Here is an 18,303-nt window from a genome sequence, read left to right as displayed (position 1 = left end):
CATTCTTATTCAGTATTTGCCTTTTTTTTTAAAAAAAAGAATTAGTATATATGGTATAGATTTTACAGTAACACCAGATTTGGAGAAGTAATGGAATTTCACATCATACTAGGTGTTACCAGTTAAGAGTCAGTGATAGTCATAACATTGATGTTATGCCTGTCCATCTGAGTTATTTATTCAGTATTCTTTTGAACAATCCAAATAAGGTAGTTTTCTTTTGAACTTTAAGAAAAAGAATTATGCATATAATTATTACTAATAAATACAGTGGATTTTGGAACAGCGGTTTGTTGATATTTGAAGATATCATAGATATCTCCCTATTTTTACAGATAAGCAGCAAAGATGAAGATTTTTTAGATCTTTCTGTTGATGTGGAACAAAACACATCAATTACTCACTGTTTAAGGTAAGTGTAGAGTTGCTTATTTTGAAGTTTAATGAATATCTTCGGTGTAGAATCTTTTTAAATGACTGTGATTTTTCTGGTATAGACAAAATAAATTTATTTTGAATTTTATACAGGGGTTTTAGCAACACAGAAACTCTATGCAGTGAATATAAATATTACTGTGAAGAATGTCGCAGCAAACAGGAAGCACACAAACGGTAATTTAGTGTCTTTTGAATATTTTAGTGATTCTTTGGCAATAGATGTTGTAGATGGGCTTTTGGATCTGAAAGTGATCTATGCAAATTGACATCAAGTAAAGATTCTTCATTTTATTAACACTCGTACTAAGTAATTACCAGATAAACTATATTCAACTCTGTACCATCAGGTGATTTTTTTGCATTTTGTTATCGTTTAATAATCATAGACTAGCACGGTTAATGCTACAAATATTGGTTTTGAAGCTTACCTGATTTATGTAAACTTTTGTCTTGGTGAGGGAAAAAGGACCGTAGCCCTCACTTAATGCTGTCTGGATAGTTACTTGCAAATTGCGACTTTAGGCAGAACAACATAAAATTTGAGCAGGTCCCACTGAATTGTTCAGCTTCAGACAGAATCTTATTCTTATCAACATTATAATGAAATAATATTCAAGGACTTTCCTTATCCCCACCATAGTTTCTGCTCTTCCTACATAGGATTCTGTGCCTTCTCTTAGTGTACTAAAGACTGGATTTTGTTATTAAGAAGTGGAATCAGGGCCTCCCCGGTGGCGCAGTGGGTTGAGAGCCGCACCGTGGAGCTGTCCGCAGCCTCTGCAGCATGGTTCAATTCCCGGCCGGCCAGGGAGAGACCCACATGGTGTGGCAGACCTCTCCTTTCTTGCCTGCTGCTCCCCTCAGCAGTGTATTTTGGTTCTTCTGCCTATTCTGTTCCCCACTCTGTCTCTGGTGAATTCTCTCACCCTCCCGCGCCTCTGACTATACCCCAGTTCTTGTTTTAAAGATAAGTAAATCTTTAAAAAAAAAAGAAGTGGAATCATCATTTTTACAATTTTTTTTTTTTTATTTTGAAACAGTCTCAAACTCAGGGAAAAGTTGTATGAACAATTCTTAGAATGCTTTTATTACCCTAAGTGATTTAAAAATAAGGCCCTGAGCCTCCCCGGTGGCGCAGCGGTTGAGCGCTGGGTTGCGAAGCTGCCCGCAGCCTCTGCAGCGCTGGTTCAATCCCCGGCTGCTCCCCGGCCACCGGAGGCGGGTCCCGCATGGCGCGCAGAATCTCCTGCCGCCCGCTGCTCCCCTCAGCAGTGTACTTCGGTCCTTCTGCCTGCTCTGCTCCCCGCTCTGGCTCTGGTGAATTCTCTCACCCTCCCGCGCTTCTGACTGTACCCAGTGCATGTATAAACAAAACAAACAAACAAATAAATAAAAAAAAAAAAAAAACACATGCCTCTATAAAAAAAAAAAAAATTAAAAAAAAAAAATAAGGCCCTGATATGTAATTATTATCTATCAACAAAGAGGTTTTCCTGTGTATCTTATCCATCCAAATCAGGAAGGTAACACTGATATATTTACTGTTACTGTTGACCTTATTTTTGAATCCAGATGTTCAGTAATGGTTCCTTATGGAGAAAAGGATTCCATTCAGATTCACATATTACATTTAATATACATGTCTTTTTTAATTATTTTAAATTTGAATAATTCCTTATGCTTTTCTTGACTTACATAATCTTGATCCTTTTGAAAATTGTAGCTGTTATTTTTGTTGAAAGTCTCTCTTTTGATTTGTCTCATGTTTTCTCATAATTAGGTTCAGGTTATATATATATATATATATATATATATATATATATATATATATATATATAGGGCAGGACTCTCATAGAGATGTGCAGAAAGTTAGCATGGTTGCTATTGCAGAAAGAAATTTCTGCGAATTTATTCACCTACCAAAGTCCTTGACCCATAACGAACAGGTGGTGAAGAGTATGAAAGCCCAGCTTCTGGGCTGTGGTCAAGAGAAGTCTGCAGTGATGTAGTCCTGATGTCTCTGTGTAATATTATCATGTTCCCGTATGTTTTTTGCTTTTTATTTTTTTAACTTAATTTCAAATGAATATTGAGTCAAAGGAAGTTGTAAAATTAGAACAGAAATGGTAAGAAGAGGTCTCTTGTACCACCTTCACTCAGAATTCCCCCAAGATCAAAGTCAGGAAAACAGCTTTGGTACAATCTATACCTTTGTTCAGATTTACACATTTGTGTGTGTTTAAGGGTATATTTCCATGTAATTGTACATAGATTCGTGTAACCACCACAGCAGTAAATATACAGAGTTGTCCCACTTCCCTATGCTTTATTTCCCTTGTGGTACTCCTTAATGTATAGTCACACAGAAAACCCATACCCATCTCTGTTGATGCTATTCCTAACTCCTGCAGCCACCAGTCTTTCCTCCATCTCTATAATTTTGTCATTTTGAGAATATTATGTAAATGAGATCATGCAATATGTGACCTTTTGAGATCAACTTTCTTCACTCAGCATAATTCTAAGATCTATCTAAATGAGTATCCATTTTAAGTCCTTTTTCTTTTCTAAATGAAGTGTTTAAAGCTATACATTTACCTTTAAATAGTTAATGGCTGTGTTTGCACAAATTTTGACATGAATTTTCATTAACATCCATTTCAAAATATTTTCTAATTTCCCTTATGACTTTCCTTAATTCCATAATTATTTAGAATATGTTGCATAGTTTCCATTCTTCAGGGGTTTTCAAGGTATTTGTTTGCTCTTTTTTTGTCAGATAAAATATTCTGTGATTCCAGTCTTTTGGAATTTATTGAGACTTTTTTCATTCATTGTTCAATACATTTGTGAATGTCTCAGTTGTACTTGAAAAAAACTGTTTGCTATTTGAGATGGAGCATTCCATAAATAAGTATCAGTTAGATCCATAATTTGTTCATATCTTCCCTATAACTTTTTATTAATCAGAGAAATCTGTTATGACTGTTTATGCATTGTCTGTTTATTCCTTAATTTATTAAATTTGAAGCTTTGATATATGTACTTTAAAGATTATCGTGTCTTGATTAATAGCCCCTCTTTATTATGGGATGTTATTCTTTATCTGCAGTAACATTCCTCGCTTTGAAGTCTGCTTTATTTACTACTATCAGCCAAAGCCAACTGAATTTACTAGTGTTTACATGCTTATCTTTTTCCATCTTTCTATTCTTTTTTTGATAGTTTAGAATTATAAATATTAAAGATGTATACCCCTTAAAGATGATTACCTCTTAAGTTAGTGTGCAAGATGTACACCTCTTGTTTTTAAGATGTAAACACAAGAAAATTTATAATCACCCAAGTTTTAATAGTTGTTTGTGTAGTGAATAAATTTCATAAAAGAATTCAAACAGAAAATATGTCACTTTTTAGATGATAAAATCAATGTTTAATTAAAACTTTATAACTAAAAAGGAAAAAATTCTCTATTCTAGTTTTTCTCCAACTTTTTTTTTTTTAAGAAAACATGGCTGAGGGCCTTCCCTAGTGGCGCAGTGGTTGAGCCTCTGCAGCACCGGTTTGTTCCCCGGCCGCTGGCGAGGTTCCCACAAAAAGAAAGAAGAAAGAAAGAAAGAAAACATGGCTGAGACAATTTTCTTGTTTGATTTTAAATGATGATGAGATTGAGATCTCCCTAATTAAACCTTTCTCCACTCAAGTTTTGAATGAAAGGAAAACCAGAATCCTACAAATTCTTTGGGGTATTGGTGGAATTGATGTTTTGAGCAGAAAATCAACTTTGTTTTCTTAGTTCTGCTGCAAAATTTACATAATGTATTTTACACATGTTACATGTATGCCCAAGCAATTTTCTTTCTTCTTTTTTTTTTTAAAGATTTATTTATTTATGATACAAGAGCTGGGGTGTAGGCCAGAGGTGTGGAGGGTGAGAGGATTCACCAGAGACAGAATGGGGAGCAGAACAGGTGGATCAACTGAAGTACACTGCTGCAGGGAGCAGCGGGTGTAAGACAGGAGAGGTCTGCTGCACCATGTGGGTTGCTCCCTAGCTGGCAGGTGGAATGAACTCATGCTATAGTGGTGGGGATATCTTGATAGAGCTATCTGTCAAGGCCACCAGGGAGGCCTTCTTTTTTTCTTCTTGAGCCACTTTAAAATGAGGACTATTTTGCAAGCTGGACTCATCATCTAAAATACAGCTTTGCAGATATTTATGTTTGACTTGATCATGTTTATCCCCATGAGCTTTTGGTTTCTTTGTGAAAGCTGACAGTGTCTCCTCTGGGAGGAGATTGTCATGATTCACATTCTTCATGTTATGTCTGATTGAACATATTTTATTAGCTTTAGTATTTAGATTTTTTGGTCTTTTCTCCATTGGGACTTTTTTTTTTTTAACCCTCTGTTCTTGCGTAATTTCCTAAAGCACAGTTTTCCCAAGTATCAGCCCAAGTCTTGTCTTTTCTTCCTAATTTTGACTGACTGCCATCTATTATATTAATATTCATTTAATACTGAGAAAATTCTTCTGGATCTATATACTCCACTGAAATTTTCAGAGTACTTTATTGTTTCGAAAAAAGTTTGTTTTAGCAACTTTACATGGATTTAATCAAATATCTGATGTTTAATAGTTGTTTATTATGTGTTAACTTTATATCTTGACTTTCTCAATTTTACAGTATTTTCCCGTGCCTTTTAGAAATTTCTATCAGCATTGTCTGAGGTTATCTAATCTGTTTTTATTGTAATTTATTTGAACATTTCCTATTGTTGAATAGTTAGGATTGTCCCTATTTTTCATGACATATAAGGTAACTTGAGAACTGAATTTTTCTCTTATGTCATATATTTGACATGATATATTTCATTAGAAATGGTATTATGGAGGGAGAGACCAAAAAGGCTCTTAATTCATAATGCTAGATTGCTTTCCAGGAATGATTAAGTATTTATTTACATTTATTTTCACTAATGGTTTTCAAAGGATTAGATTAGTTAAAAGTAAGCATTTCTGGAATCATAAGCTGCCCACCACATTTGAAATTGCTAGAATACAGATTTACTATAATGCTATACTACAGTTTTATTTTTTACTTCAATGCAATACTTAATAAAAATTCATTTTTTAATTATAAAATATTTTTGCTTCACTGAGAATTCAGTTTTGCAGTGTTTGTCAAGTGTCTAGAGAAATAAAATGAAAGAAATGGTTTCTACTTGCCGAGTTTACACCCTAGAAGAGAAAGACCATGGTCATCTAAATATTTTCTGCTGTATAAACTGTAAATATATCAAGTGAATCTGTAAAGTGCCATGGAGGATTGAAGCAAACCGTTTATGTACCAGTGGGTATAAAATTTGAGCCAAGCCCTTCAAAGAATAGACTGTTGTTAGGTGAATTAGAGTGCAAAGAAATCGCAGGGAGAAATAGCATTTAAAGGCATAATGTAGATTATTTAAATTTGAAGACTAGCTGGTGTTTCACAATTGAAAACTTAACTCCCAAATTTTCACATTATTTTGTTCCCTTTCTAGTATACATGTAAGTTGTTATTCTTAACATGGTGTTATCATCTCGGCTTTTAGTAGATTGGTCTTAAAGCCTTTCTCACTACCTTTTATTCTCAATCTGTTATTTTATATAAATATATATTTATTTATAGAGCAAATGGATTTCAGTCTCCAGCCATCCAAAAGAATTAGCTTTCAGGAAATGACTTTTTCTCCTCCAATTACAGGCATCATGTTATAGGTCCCTTTTTCACAGGGAGCTGTACTTCAGAAATATAGATATCTTAACAAAGGTCCGATGTCATTCTATCTGTTTTGGAACTGTGTTGAGTTAAGTTATGTGGTTTGGTGATGGTGGATGGAGTGGGGCAATCTTGACATATCAGATGGTTGCTTTGCCAATGTAAAAATAATTTTTAGAAATATGCAAAAGTGGGCAGTGCTGAACTCTGAAAGCTCACCATTGTTTCTTAGTAGAATCAAAGCTTGATCGTTCTTTTAAGGATATGATGAATGTCTTTGATAGAATTTGTTTTCATTTTTGTTTTTATTAGGATGAAAGTTAAAAAACTGCCCATGATTCTAGCTCTACATCTGAAGAGATTTAAATATATGGATCAACTTCATCGATATACAAAACTTTCTTACCGAGTAGTTTTTCCTTTAGAACTTCGTTTATTTAACACTTCAGGCGATGCAACCAATCCTGACCGAATGTACGACCTTGTTGCCGTAGTGGTTCACTGTGGAAGGTAATTGCATCTGTGGGACATGGAAGTGAGTCCGTCACTGGATCATTCAGCATGTTCATGAGTGATGTGAATATAGAGCTTGTAGAGGTTCTTCACCCCTCATGACTAAGTATCAAGATAAGTTAATTCAAAATGAATTTTCCAGGTGTAATACATTTTATTATTTCCTCCTTTACACTGCATATATTAAAACCTTGTATCATTATCTGGATTTTACTTTACTATTAATCTAAGAGCACTTTAAGGCTTTTTTTTTTTTTTATTGTTGGTAAAAAATCTTCAAAGATCATTTTTCTGATTTTACCAATCATTGTGTTTGTTTCCAGTTAGCCATTTTAGTGTGATATTTTACTCTTAAGTTATAAAATAGTTCCAAAAATTCTCAAGCTACAAGAGCATCACATAATCAAAATGTGTATTTTGAACACTTAGAATTTCCTGTTACAGTTCTAAAACAGGGCACTCGTCCCCCCCCCCCCTTAAAACTTGAACAGCGTGTTTTGTCCAACTAAAACAGTTCCAGCTTTCTGCTCAGATATGTAATGACATTTGGGAGGGGGTGAGTCTTCTATAAAACAGTCTTCAACCTCCACTGCCCATGTCTGCCTGGCTCCTGCATTTTATTGTCAAAAATAATCCTCCTCTGCCATTTTTGGTGCATTCTCTTTCCAATGTTAAGTGGATGAGATCTGGAAGGAGGAAAATGATTGCAGAGAACCTTGGGGTGGTGATTCAGAGAAGTTTTACAGTCAGAGAAACTGAGATTTTAGTTCTATTTCTGCCTTTTATGGCCAGTGTGATTTCATAATAAGCTCCCTGATTATTAGTTTTCTTTTCAATCAAATGTGAATAATATGAACTACTTCTATATTGTTTAAAAGGGATTAAAAAGGAAATATAAATCACTTAGCTACTGCTACTATAATACCCTAATTCTGCTTCAAATTCAGTTGAGAATTGTCCTCTACTTAAGTTGTACTAGATCTTTTGGAATTGCTCTAATCACCACATATTGAACTCCGAGATTTCTAATCATAACCCGGATCACTTCCCCACTCATTCTGTTTCTAAAATACAGCTGCCCTCCCCGCTTACAGCCTCTAGTCCCTGACTTTTTTTTAAACCCTGGGTCTCACTGTTTCTGCCAACTTTATCACTACAATCAGTTATTTAAAGTATGTTCTCACTCACATGCACTGTTTCTTCAATCCCAGCTGTCAGAATGTTGCACAAAATTGCCTGGAGATGTGTATTGACTTTCCTCCCCTCTCAGGATATCTGACTGCAGTGGAAACTCCTTCTTCTTCTTCTTTTTTTTTTTTTTTTAAATTTTTTACATCATTGTTCATTTTTAAACAATATTTGCTTCCCCCACCCCCTCAGGTGTAGTCCCCATAGAGTTTCCTTCACCAATGCACCCGTGTACCATCACCTCAAGTCCCCTGTGCGCCTCCCTCCCTCCCTCCCTCCCTTTGATCCCTCTCTCTACTCCTCGCTTGCAGTATGTCTCTGACTTATAATTGTCTGTTTTTGCTTTGTTGTGGGAAACTCATTCTTGCTTGAATTCTTCATAGCAGTTCTTCCAAATTCCCCCACCTGTTTGTTATTCTTCCTCTTCTCATACCTTGTCGCCTTTTTCCTGTCCCCTCCTGTGCCTTTTAAACCATGCTGGAAGTCTTCCCTGGTGTTCTTCTAGCCACTTGCAGTCTCCTTCCATGCCCCTGTATTCATATTTCTAGATGCACGTTGTATAACTTACTGCTTTGTGTTACTTATCAGTTTGTTTCCCTAACAAGAATGTGTGCTTCTTAAAACAGGAAGTAATTTGTCTATCGACAAAAGACTAATCATATTTTAAAGTTTTAGTTCTTTTAAAATTTATTAGATTTATTTTTACATAGGTTCAAATGAGAATATAGAGGATTTGATTACATTTGCCTGTGACCTTTGGCTGTTAAGGAATCTCGTGTTCAGTATTTCTGTGCCAATTCAACTTATTCTCTATCCTCAATGCTGGTGTAGAGATTTCCAATAAATGTTTATTAAGTTATTCAGTATTATCCTTGAAGCCCATCTCAGACCCCATCTCTGCTACACAACCAGTCTTTCTTGATTATTCAGCCCTTTTCCTCCGACCATTCACTGGTTGAGGAATTCTGTATTTTATACCTTTGTGGCCCCACTTTTATATCCTATTAATATATTCTTTTTGAAGCAGTTACACTACTGTACTGGTGGTGCCTTCCGGGTAGTTAGTTCTTGGAGCCTTTCTAGTCCCCACAGCAGTCAGCACTGGTTATTTGTGTACCTTAGGCATGTATGCATAGTGAATGGAGCATATTTTATGTTTACAATACTAGTCCATAATAAACAACTTCCCTAAATACAGGTTTACTAGCCACAGCCCTTCACCTTATTTTTAGTTTCTGGGATTGTCTACCACTCTTCAAACTAGCTTTACAGAAGCAAAAGCTGCCACACCTTTTCAGTCTCATATCTGCTAGTCTTCAGCCCACCTATCTCCTTCCTTTCCAGGCTCTGTTTCTGAACCTTTCTTGTGATTTTTTTCCCCTTATTTTCACTTCCTTAAAAATTTGTGGAAAATTATTTCAAATTCTAATGTAAATTACAGAATTACAATTTAATAAAAAATTGGATGTAAGCTTATGTAATGAATCATATTTAAACTGAAAGGAGTTAAAATCTTTGCCATGTCCTTTATAAAGCCAAGAAATTCTTTCAAAAGAACTAGTCCCTCCTTCATTTTTACACATACTTAGATTTCTGTATTCTAGATTTGTTTTAAATGAGATTAAGAGATAATTAAAATAATTATAATAATGCTAAAAATTAGATACTTAAAGATAGCACTCCTTATAGTACTAACCATTGGCCAAATGGCATTTGTGTTTAAAGAAGTTAATGAAGTTCAAGCTTGATTTCAGAACTACAGATTTGATGTCTTTGCCTTTTCAATGAACACATAGTCTAATCCTCAAGAGCAAACTGTTGCTAAAGAGTAAAACTTAGAAATAATCCTACATGCTTTGCCACAGTTTAGTTGAGTATGTTCTGACTGTGACCTCTTCTCTCTCTTTCCCTAAGAAAACGCGAGGAAGATTTATTTAAATCTTCCAAAGAAGCAAATTTGAGAATTATTTCCAAAAAATAATTTAAAAATCATTACAAAGATAATAAAGAATTTGAATAGCCTACCTTTATATAAGTAGAATACTGGCTGTCTTTCAAGGTAGAATATTATTTGATATTAAAATTGAATGCTAATTAGATTAATGTTGCTCAACATCTTGGGGAAAGGATAGGTAGAGTATTTTGATCCAATTCATTCTTTATAGAACATAAACTTTAAGGCATAGAGGAGTAATATTAATGAACATTGTCTAAGATTAACTTTTCTTTCTTTTTGTTTTAGTGGTCCCAATCGAGGACATTATATTGCAATAGTTAAGAGTCATGACTTTTGGTTGTTGTTTGATGATGACATTGTAGAAGTAAGTAGTTTGTTAACTTCTTGTTTTCTTCAATATTGTCTGTGTAATTTACTTTTCACTTTATTCTCTTAGTATATCATTCATATATGAGGGTGATATTAGCCAAATGTCTAGTCTTTGAATTATAATTTGATTCCTACTTCTTAGTCCCTAAAATGCCAGTCCCAATGTTTGAATGATCAGCTAACCCTTATAACACTTAGAAAAAAAACAAGGCAAAGCTTTCAAAAAGAGAGCTCGTTGAAAAAGTACCTTGCCTTCTTTAAAAAAAAAAAAAATGAACTATAAGATAAAGTATACACTATCTTAACCAGCAAGTAACTTAATGACTTTTGACATGTGCGTCTCTGAGTGCACACGCAACTACCATCCAGATCAAAATAGTACATTTTTAGCACCCCCACAAGTGTCTTTATTTCCTTGGTCAGTACCCATAGCTTTCCTTCATTCTACCCACCATCCCCTCAGACTTGCTATTTTGACTTTTATCACAATAATTAGTTTTATGTTTGAATTCAGAGGAACTTATCAAATAGGACTTCTTTTTCTGGATTTTTTTTCAGTCTTTGTATCTGTGAGATTTATTCTTGTCTCCAACAGTCGTTGTTATTGTCATAGTTGTGGTTCTTTTTTTTATTGCTGTGTAATTTTCCATTGTGTGAATATACCAAATTAGAAACTTGGCTTTTTGTCCATTACTGACTTATGACTAAAACTGCCTTCATTATCCTTGTTCCAGTCTTGCTGGGCACATGCTCTTGTTGTTCTCAGGTGGTATATTTTAGGTTGCATCACATGAAATTGCTGTTTTTATGGGTCCCAAATGGTTGACAATTAATGGTTTCATCTAGTTAAACCTGTATGTAGGAGTAGAATGGCTGGAACAAAGGATTCTTCTATATTTAGTTTTAGAAAATGATGCTAAACAATATCCCAAAGTGTCTGTACCATTTTACATTTCCTTGTGCTGTGTGTGAGAATTGTAGTTGTTCTGTATTTTCACCAGTATTTTGTATTATTGATCCTTTTAACTTAAGCCTTTCTGGTTGTGCAGAGAGCTGTTTTATAAATGAGAAAGTAAAAGCCATAATTCTTAGAAACGTTGAAGATTTTGCTGTATTTAAAAAATCCAGAGAGTTCATTTATATTCTGATGTTACATTTACATTTTGCATTTTCTGATACTTACATTTTGCTTCACAGAAAATAGATGCACAAGCTATTGAAGAGTTCTACGGGTTGACATCAGATATCTCAAAGAATTCTGAGTCTGGTTACATCCTTTTCTATCAGTCTCGGGACTGAGGGAGAACCGTGATGAAGAGATACTTTCTGCCTCATTTCTTCTCTGGTTATTTTGGAAAGGATCAAGCACTGATTTTTCAAGAAAAGAGAAATGCAGGAAGCTCAGGGGGCAGTAGCACACTTTGCACACAATAAAGCAAAGACTATGATTAACAAGCTCTTCCTATCATGGTAGTTGATTTATTTGCTCAGGTATCATGCTGTCTGTGCAGTTCCGTACAAGGAAGTGAAATCAGAGATACCAGCTCCTCTTGTAAAACAGCCTTCCAGTAATCAACATGCATTTTCTCTTTATTAATTGCACCAATAATCATTTGAACTCCTTGGGGGGTGCAGTAGAAAGAATAAGGAATCTGTGCTATGTTGTATTGATAACTTAAGAAGATAATATTAAACACACTGCGTAAATTTGTCTGTGTTGAATATTATAGCAAGAATATCAATGATCTTTTCAGGCATGAACCAGAAATACTTTTGGGCCCAACACTTGCAGTTGCCTTCCTGGTGTTAAAAACAAAAAGCAAACAAACAAAAACACCTAACTAACAGATACTAGAATCCAGTGTCGGGAAGACAAATATGTTTTGCTTCTCTGAAGAAGCTTATAATAATATACAATATATGTATATGTAGGGAACAATTGGTCAAAAGTGGCTTTTTGTTTCCCCAAGGGGAAAGACTGGCTTTGTAATTATAATTTTTTTCCTTATTTATTTTACTTAAAACTGGTAGAGTTTAAGTATTGTATGAAGTGCCCATGATTCTGTCCGGAAATTTAAGGATATTTTTATTAGTTTTTGTCAGTTTAACTAGTCCTTTTGTTTGTTTCTGTTTTTACGTTGAATTTAAACTATTTTAAATCAGTAAAAAACCTTAAAAAATTGCAATGAGAGGAGGAAATTTTTTTTTCAGGAGGAACTGATATCTCTGGCTAAATATTTGTCCTTTTTTTATAGTCTTAAGTCAGTTATTTTATTAAAGTTTAATTTCAGTAAAATAAATTATCAAAAATTCTCTGTAGTTGTTGGAATGATAAAAACAGTTCTGGTGTAGAGGTGATGTACCAATCTTTAGAATTTCTAAATACGATTTCAAGTTGAGACCATGTTTGTTAGGGAAATTATAGCCGTTATGTTATTTTCATATTTCATTCTTTACCTTGGAAAGATGTGATCCATTCAGTATAACCCCAGCAGCCTGGATAGCTGGCTAAAAAACCCATTGAAGATTAAATTTAATGAATTAGATCAGGAATACAGAACATAATTCCCTTTCCTCCCCTTCTACCTTTACAAATCTTATTGGAAGAGTGTTCAGAAGTTAAACTCTGTGTTTGTTAAGACTTCATTCTGTTGGGAGTTTTAAGAATATATGTAATATATGTAAACCATTGCAGTTGACACTTATCCATGCAACAGTAAGTTGTCTGACAGTGGCCGAATGTAACTTGCAGAAAATAATTGAATATAAGTTCAGAATAATAGCAATCAGACCTTGGATTCTTTATGGAAAATCTTTTCAGGCAGTAATCTTTATTTTTAATTGCTGTAATTTTCTAAACTTAGTATTGTTGAATATGAAAAACAAACAACTGAAAGAATGTTTTTGTCTGCTGCTATTATTAACATTTATTATCTGTATCTTTTAGCTCAGGAAATGACTTCACCTATTCGTCTGAACAGATCTTTAACAGGGTCACTTAGCTAATTGGGCTGTTTAAACAGATGTGCTGGGAGGAAATTATGATGTATTTTGACAAATTGCTTTTTAAGATATAGTTTCTAAAGCCTTACCCTGACTGGAATTGTTTTGTACAAATTATATAGCCTGCCAGCGTTGCACAGAGAATCACAACCAAGAATGTGGAGAAGGTCACAGCAGTGGAAGTGGATATACTTTTTATTATGAGGGCTTAAACCAAATTGTCTTGGAATTTAAAGCTATATTTCTGCAGCTTTCAGTACAAAGAAGAGAAGTAAAATGAAGCTGAATCAGTTTTTACACAAGTTAGGCCACAATATGTATAAGAAAGGTAGATGAAGTCATTTGCATAAAGGTACAGCATTAGAAATACTATGTTGTGATTTTACATTTTGCATTTTAAAAAATACAGTAAAGGCCAAGGTTGAATTTCATGTTAAAGCAAGTTATAGCATTCTTTTGAGTTAATGGTAGTCACACACTGTTCATATCTACACCATGTTTTATAGTATGATTGTCAAGGGAGGGACTGTGGGGTGATGGTTCTCAGTTTACTTTTTTACTCTTAGTGCAGTGGCATCTAAGTAAAATGTTTCAAAGAGTATCAGAAACTCAGTATACTTTAAAAACATAGGGGCTAGGATTGTGGGGGGAAATGCAGATAAAGGAAGAAAGAAGAGTGACCCATATAGAAAGCAGTGTGAGGTTGTCTATTGGTGGAATGTGAGTTGAAATGAGGGGCGGGCTTAAGTTGTAAATGGTGACTGATTGTGCTCTAACTGTATTAAGATTGCTATCCCATGTTTTGTCTGTTGGAATACAAATTTCTATAAATGATCATAACTGAAAGTAAATATTCTAAGTTAAATTTCACTTTGAAGTCATATAGTTTCTGTCTTGGAAACTTCACCTATAGAAGATTACATAAGACAGAGGCCATGGGCTTCAGGAAAAGGGAAAAAAGCAAATGTGTAATATATGGGTCCTATTGCCTCTATCCATCAGCATAGGGTTTTTTTTTCTTTCCTCGATGGCAGTAGAAAGACCTCATTTTCATAACATACTACTCTTGACACTTTCTTTAAAGATACTTTTCATTAAAAGATTCTCTCGAGGTATTTAACTGAGAGCTGGGAGGCTAAGGCGCTCAGGTCCTGGCTCTTCGGTGAATTTAACTGTGTGACCTTGGGCAAGTCACTTAACCTCTCTGTGCTTCAGTCTCCCTATCTTGTAAAATGGGAGTAATACCTACCTCACAGGGTTGTTGTGGGGATTAATTAGATATAATGTCTGTAAAGCATCTAAGGTTCTTGAAGAAGGCGCTATATAAATACAAAATAATATCTATTAAAGTTGGTTTATTTGTGTTTGTGTGTTTTTAAAGTGTGTTTTTTCCTTTGTGCCTAAATGTATTTGGAAATTGGAAGTGTACATTTTGGAAGTGTCTTAGAGCTTTTGCTCAAAGGTTATTTTTGTTATCCAAAAATTTAAAAACTGTCCTTTAAACACTTTTTAACAATTAATTTTTTTGGTTAAGGTATATTTATTGAGGTAATGTTGGTTTACATCACAGTACACGTCTCAGGGTATCGATATATACCTCTGCAGATGTGTTATTCACCATACCCACCACCAAAACCCCTATAATCCTCCTCCATTGGATCCCCCCATCCCCTGTACTCCCATCCCACTATACTCCTTTTCTGATAGCCTTCGTTATAGTCCATCGTGCTCTCCCTGCTCCTGTCTTCATCCCTCCTCCTCCCCTTTCCTGCTGAATGCCTAAAATCTTAGAGGGGGAAATTCTCTGAAAGTCACTATTCCTAGCGCTTCTCCCTTCCAGTGTGCCCCCTTAAAATCAGCCTGTACCTGAGTGCTCCTGTTGTTTAGTTACTTAGTCGTGTTGCCGACACTCTTGTTTATTCATTAATCTCTGAAAGTATTCCTGGAATAAACACAGTCATGGGTAGTGGGGGCCTAAGACTGTATTCTCTAGAAAAGAATGCTTCTGGATCACATGCTTCATTCTGAATTTTTAATAAATGAAATTTTCTATATTCAAGAGGATTTTTTTATAAACTTGAAAACCCAAGACTGCTCTATTTCAAGTTCCCTTGTTACCTGGTACCTGCACATGCTATTTTAAAGCTTTCCCACCTCTCTCTCTTTTTTTTAACTTTTATTTTTTTAATTTTTTAAAAATTTTTTACATCATTATTCATTTTTAAGCGATATTTGCTTCCCCCCACCCCCTCAGGTGTAGTCCCCATAGAGTTTCCTTCCCCAATGCACCCGTGCACCATCACCTCAGTCCCTTGTGTTCCTCCCTCCCCCACTATGATCCCTCTCCCTCCTCCTCCCCTGCAGGATGTCTCTGATTTATAATTGTCTGTTTTTGCTTTATTGTGCTTTGTACTGTTACTATTTTTTTACACTGATGTCTTATTTGGTTCCCCTATATTCCTGACATCTTACTACCTTTTTGCATTTCCATCTTTAGTACTGCTAAAGTAACAGCCCATCATTTTTGAATTGATAGTAGAATGCCTTATATTTGACTTTTTACTTGACAGCCTTTAATGAGGCAGTGATAATTTATAAGAGAGGAAACCAGGACTCTTCAGAAGTTTTCCCAAAGTCAACTGGAAAGTAGCAGATACAGTTTTAACCATGGGTGTCATTAACAAAAGATGTACTATGGGAAATACACATAAAATTTTTAACCATTTTAAAGTGTACAATTAGTGACACATTCACAATATTGTACAGCTTCCACTACACTATCCTTAATTTTTTCATGTTCCCAAACAGAAATTCTGCATTAAGCAGTAAACTCCCCAGCCGCTAGTAACCTCTTTTATATCTTATGGATTTGACTCCTTTAGGTACTACATATAAGTGGAATTATGTATTTGTCCTATTGTGTTTGACTTAATTCACTTAATATAATGTTTGCAAGGTTCTTGCATGTTGTAGCATATGACTGAATTTAGTTCCTTTTAAGGATTGAGTATTCCATTACACAGATATTTTGTCTGTCTCTTGATGGACTTTGGTTTTTGTTTTCACTTTTTGTTTACTGAGAAAATGCTGCTGTGAACAGTATCTGTTTGAACCCCTGATTTTAGTTTTTAGGTATATTCTAAGAATTGCTGGATCACATGGTGGTGATCTGTTTAACTGTTTTAGGAGCTATCTTTATTGTTTCCACACAGGCGGCACCATTTGACGTTCCTACTGCACCACCAGGGTTCCAGTTTCTCTGCAGCTTTGCCTACACCGCTGTTTTGTTGATAGTGGCCATCCCAATTGGTATGTGATATCTCGCTGTGGTTTTGATTTGCATTTCCCCAATGATTTAGTGAAGCTTAGCACCTTTTATGTGCTTTTTGTATGAGATGATGATATGACTATATATTCTTCTGCCCATTTATAAAATTGGATTTGTTGGTGTTGAGCTTTAGGGATTCTCTTTATCAGTTTAGATATTAATCCCTGTTCAGAGACACAACTTGCAAGTAATTTGTCCCATTTTGTGGGTTGCCTTTTAAACTATTAGATGGATAGTATCCTTTGATGCACGAAAGTTTTTAATTTTGATGCAGTCCAAATTATTTTATCTTTTATTGCTTATATCTTTGGTTTCATATCCAAGAAACCATCACCAAATACAATGTCATGAAGCTTTTCCTTTATTTTTCTTCTAAAAGTTTTATAGTTTTAACTCTTTTATTAGGTCTTTGACCAACATTGGGTTAATTTTGGAATGCTGTGTAGTTAAGGGTCCAACTTCATTCTTTTGCATATGGATATCCAGTTTTTTAGCACCACTGTTGAAAAAACTATTCTTTCCCTATTGAATGATCTCAGCACCCTTGTTAAAAATCAGTTGGCCATGTGAACAAGATTTAGTTTTGGGCTCTATTTCATTGATCAGTATGTCTGTCCATATGCAAATGCCACTTTTTTAAAAAATATAGCTTAATTTCTTTTAAATGGATTAGTGCACTTAGTTTTATTTTTTTAGATTTATTTATTTATTTATACAAGCACTGGGTACCGTCAGAAGCACGGGAGGGTGAGAGAATTCACTAGAGCCAGAGTGGGGAGCAGAACAGGCAGGCGGACCAAAGACACTGCTGAGGGGAGCAGCGGGCGTGGCAGGAGAGGTCTGTGCGCCGTGTGGGACCCTCACCCGGCGGCCGGGGATTGAACCGGCTCTGCAGAGGCTGCGGGCAGCTTCGCAGCCCAGCGCTCAATTGCTGTACCACCAGGGAAGGCCCTAAACTGTAGCTTTGTAGTAAGTTTTGAAAACAGGAAGTGTGAAGCCTCTAACTTTGTTGTCGTTTTTTAAGATTGTTTTGGTTATTCAGGGTCCTTTGAGGTTCCATATGAATTTTAAAATGTTTCTCAGTTTATGTAAAAATTGCTTTTTGGATTGTTGATAGGGGTTGCATCACATCTGTAGATTGCTTTGAGTAGTGTCCTTTGAGCATATTGGTTCTTCCAGTCCATTAACATGAAATGACTTTCCTTTTTTGGTGTGTGTAGTCGTTTACTTATATCAGCAATGTTTTCTAGTCGTAGGTATATCAGTCTTTTACTGCCTTGCTTAAGTTATTCCAAAGTGTTTTATTCTTTTTTATAGATTTTTAAATTTTATTTTTGCATAGAAGAACTGGGGTGTAGGCCAGAGTTGTGGGCGTGGACTCAACTGAGACAGAGTGGGGAGCAGAACAGGTGGAGTGACTGAAATACGTTGCTAAGTGGAGCAGCAGGTGAGACAGGAGAGGTCTACTGTGCCATATGTGGTTTAGCTCCCCAGGGGAGTGTCAAACTCAGGCCTTACTGGGTGATTGCACTGAGACTTAACCCCTAGGCCACCAGGGAGACCTTTCTAAGTGTTTTATTCTTTCCAATGCTATTATAAATGGGATTGGTTTCTTAATTTTATTTTCAGGTTGGTTGGTGTTAGTATATATAAATGGAACTGATTGTATATTAATTTTGTATCCTGCAATTTTGCTGAGTTTTTTCTAGTAGTCTTTGTTGGCATCTTTAGGACTTTATGCATAT

The 18,303-nt window shown here is 35.2% G+C and overlaps 1 protein-coding gene across 2 annotated transcripts in view; it reads left to right on the top strand.

The window, feature by feature from the left end:
* USP12 (ubiquitin specific peptidase 12) overlaps positions 1–14,611 on the top strand; it is an 83,816-nt gene extending 69,205 nt beyond the window's left edge. Inside the window, exons 5-9 of one of the 2 annotated variants that reach the window (XM_037527069.2) lie at positions 336–412; positions 529–612; positions 6,513–6,710; positions 10,144–10,222; positions 11,425–14,611. In XM_037527069.2, the coding sequence (XP_037382966.1) occupies positions 336–412; positions 529–612; positions 6,513–6,710; positions 10,144–10,222; positions 11,425–11,526 (540 nt within the window). In that variant the 3' untranslated portion in view covers positions 11,527–14,611. The remainder of the gene's footprint in view (positions 1–335; positions 413–528; positions 613–6,512; positions 6,711–10,143; positions 10,223–11,424) is intronic. The other variant, XM_037527070.2, reaches the window with a different exon arrangement.
* The last annotated feature ends 3,692 nt before the right edge of the window (positions 14,612–18,303 follow it).

Source organism: Talpa occidentalis, unplaced genomic scaffold (assembly GCF_014898055.3).
Source record: "Talpa occidentalis isolate TD23 unplaced genomic scaffold, MPIMG_talOcc4v2.1 talOcc4.5, whole genome shotgun sequence".
Lineage (NCBI taxonomy): Eukaryota > Metazoa > Chordata > Mammalia > Eulipotyphla > Talpidae > Talpa > Talpa occidentalis.
This window is presented reverse-complemented; position numbering and strand designations above follow the sequence as displayed.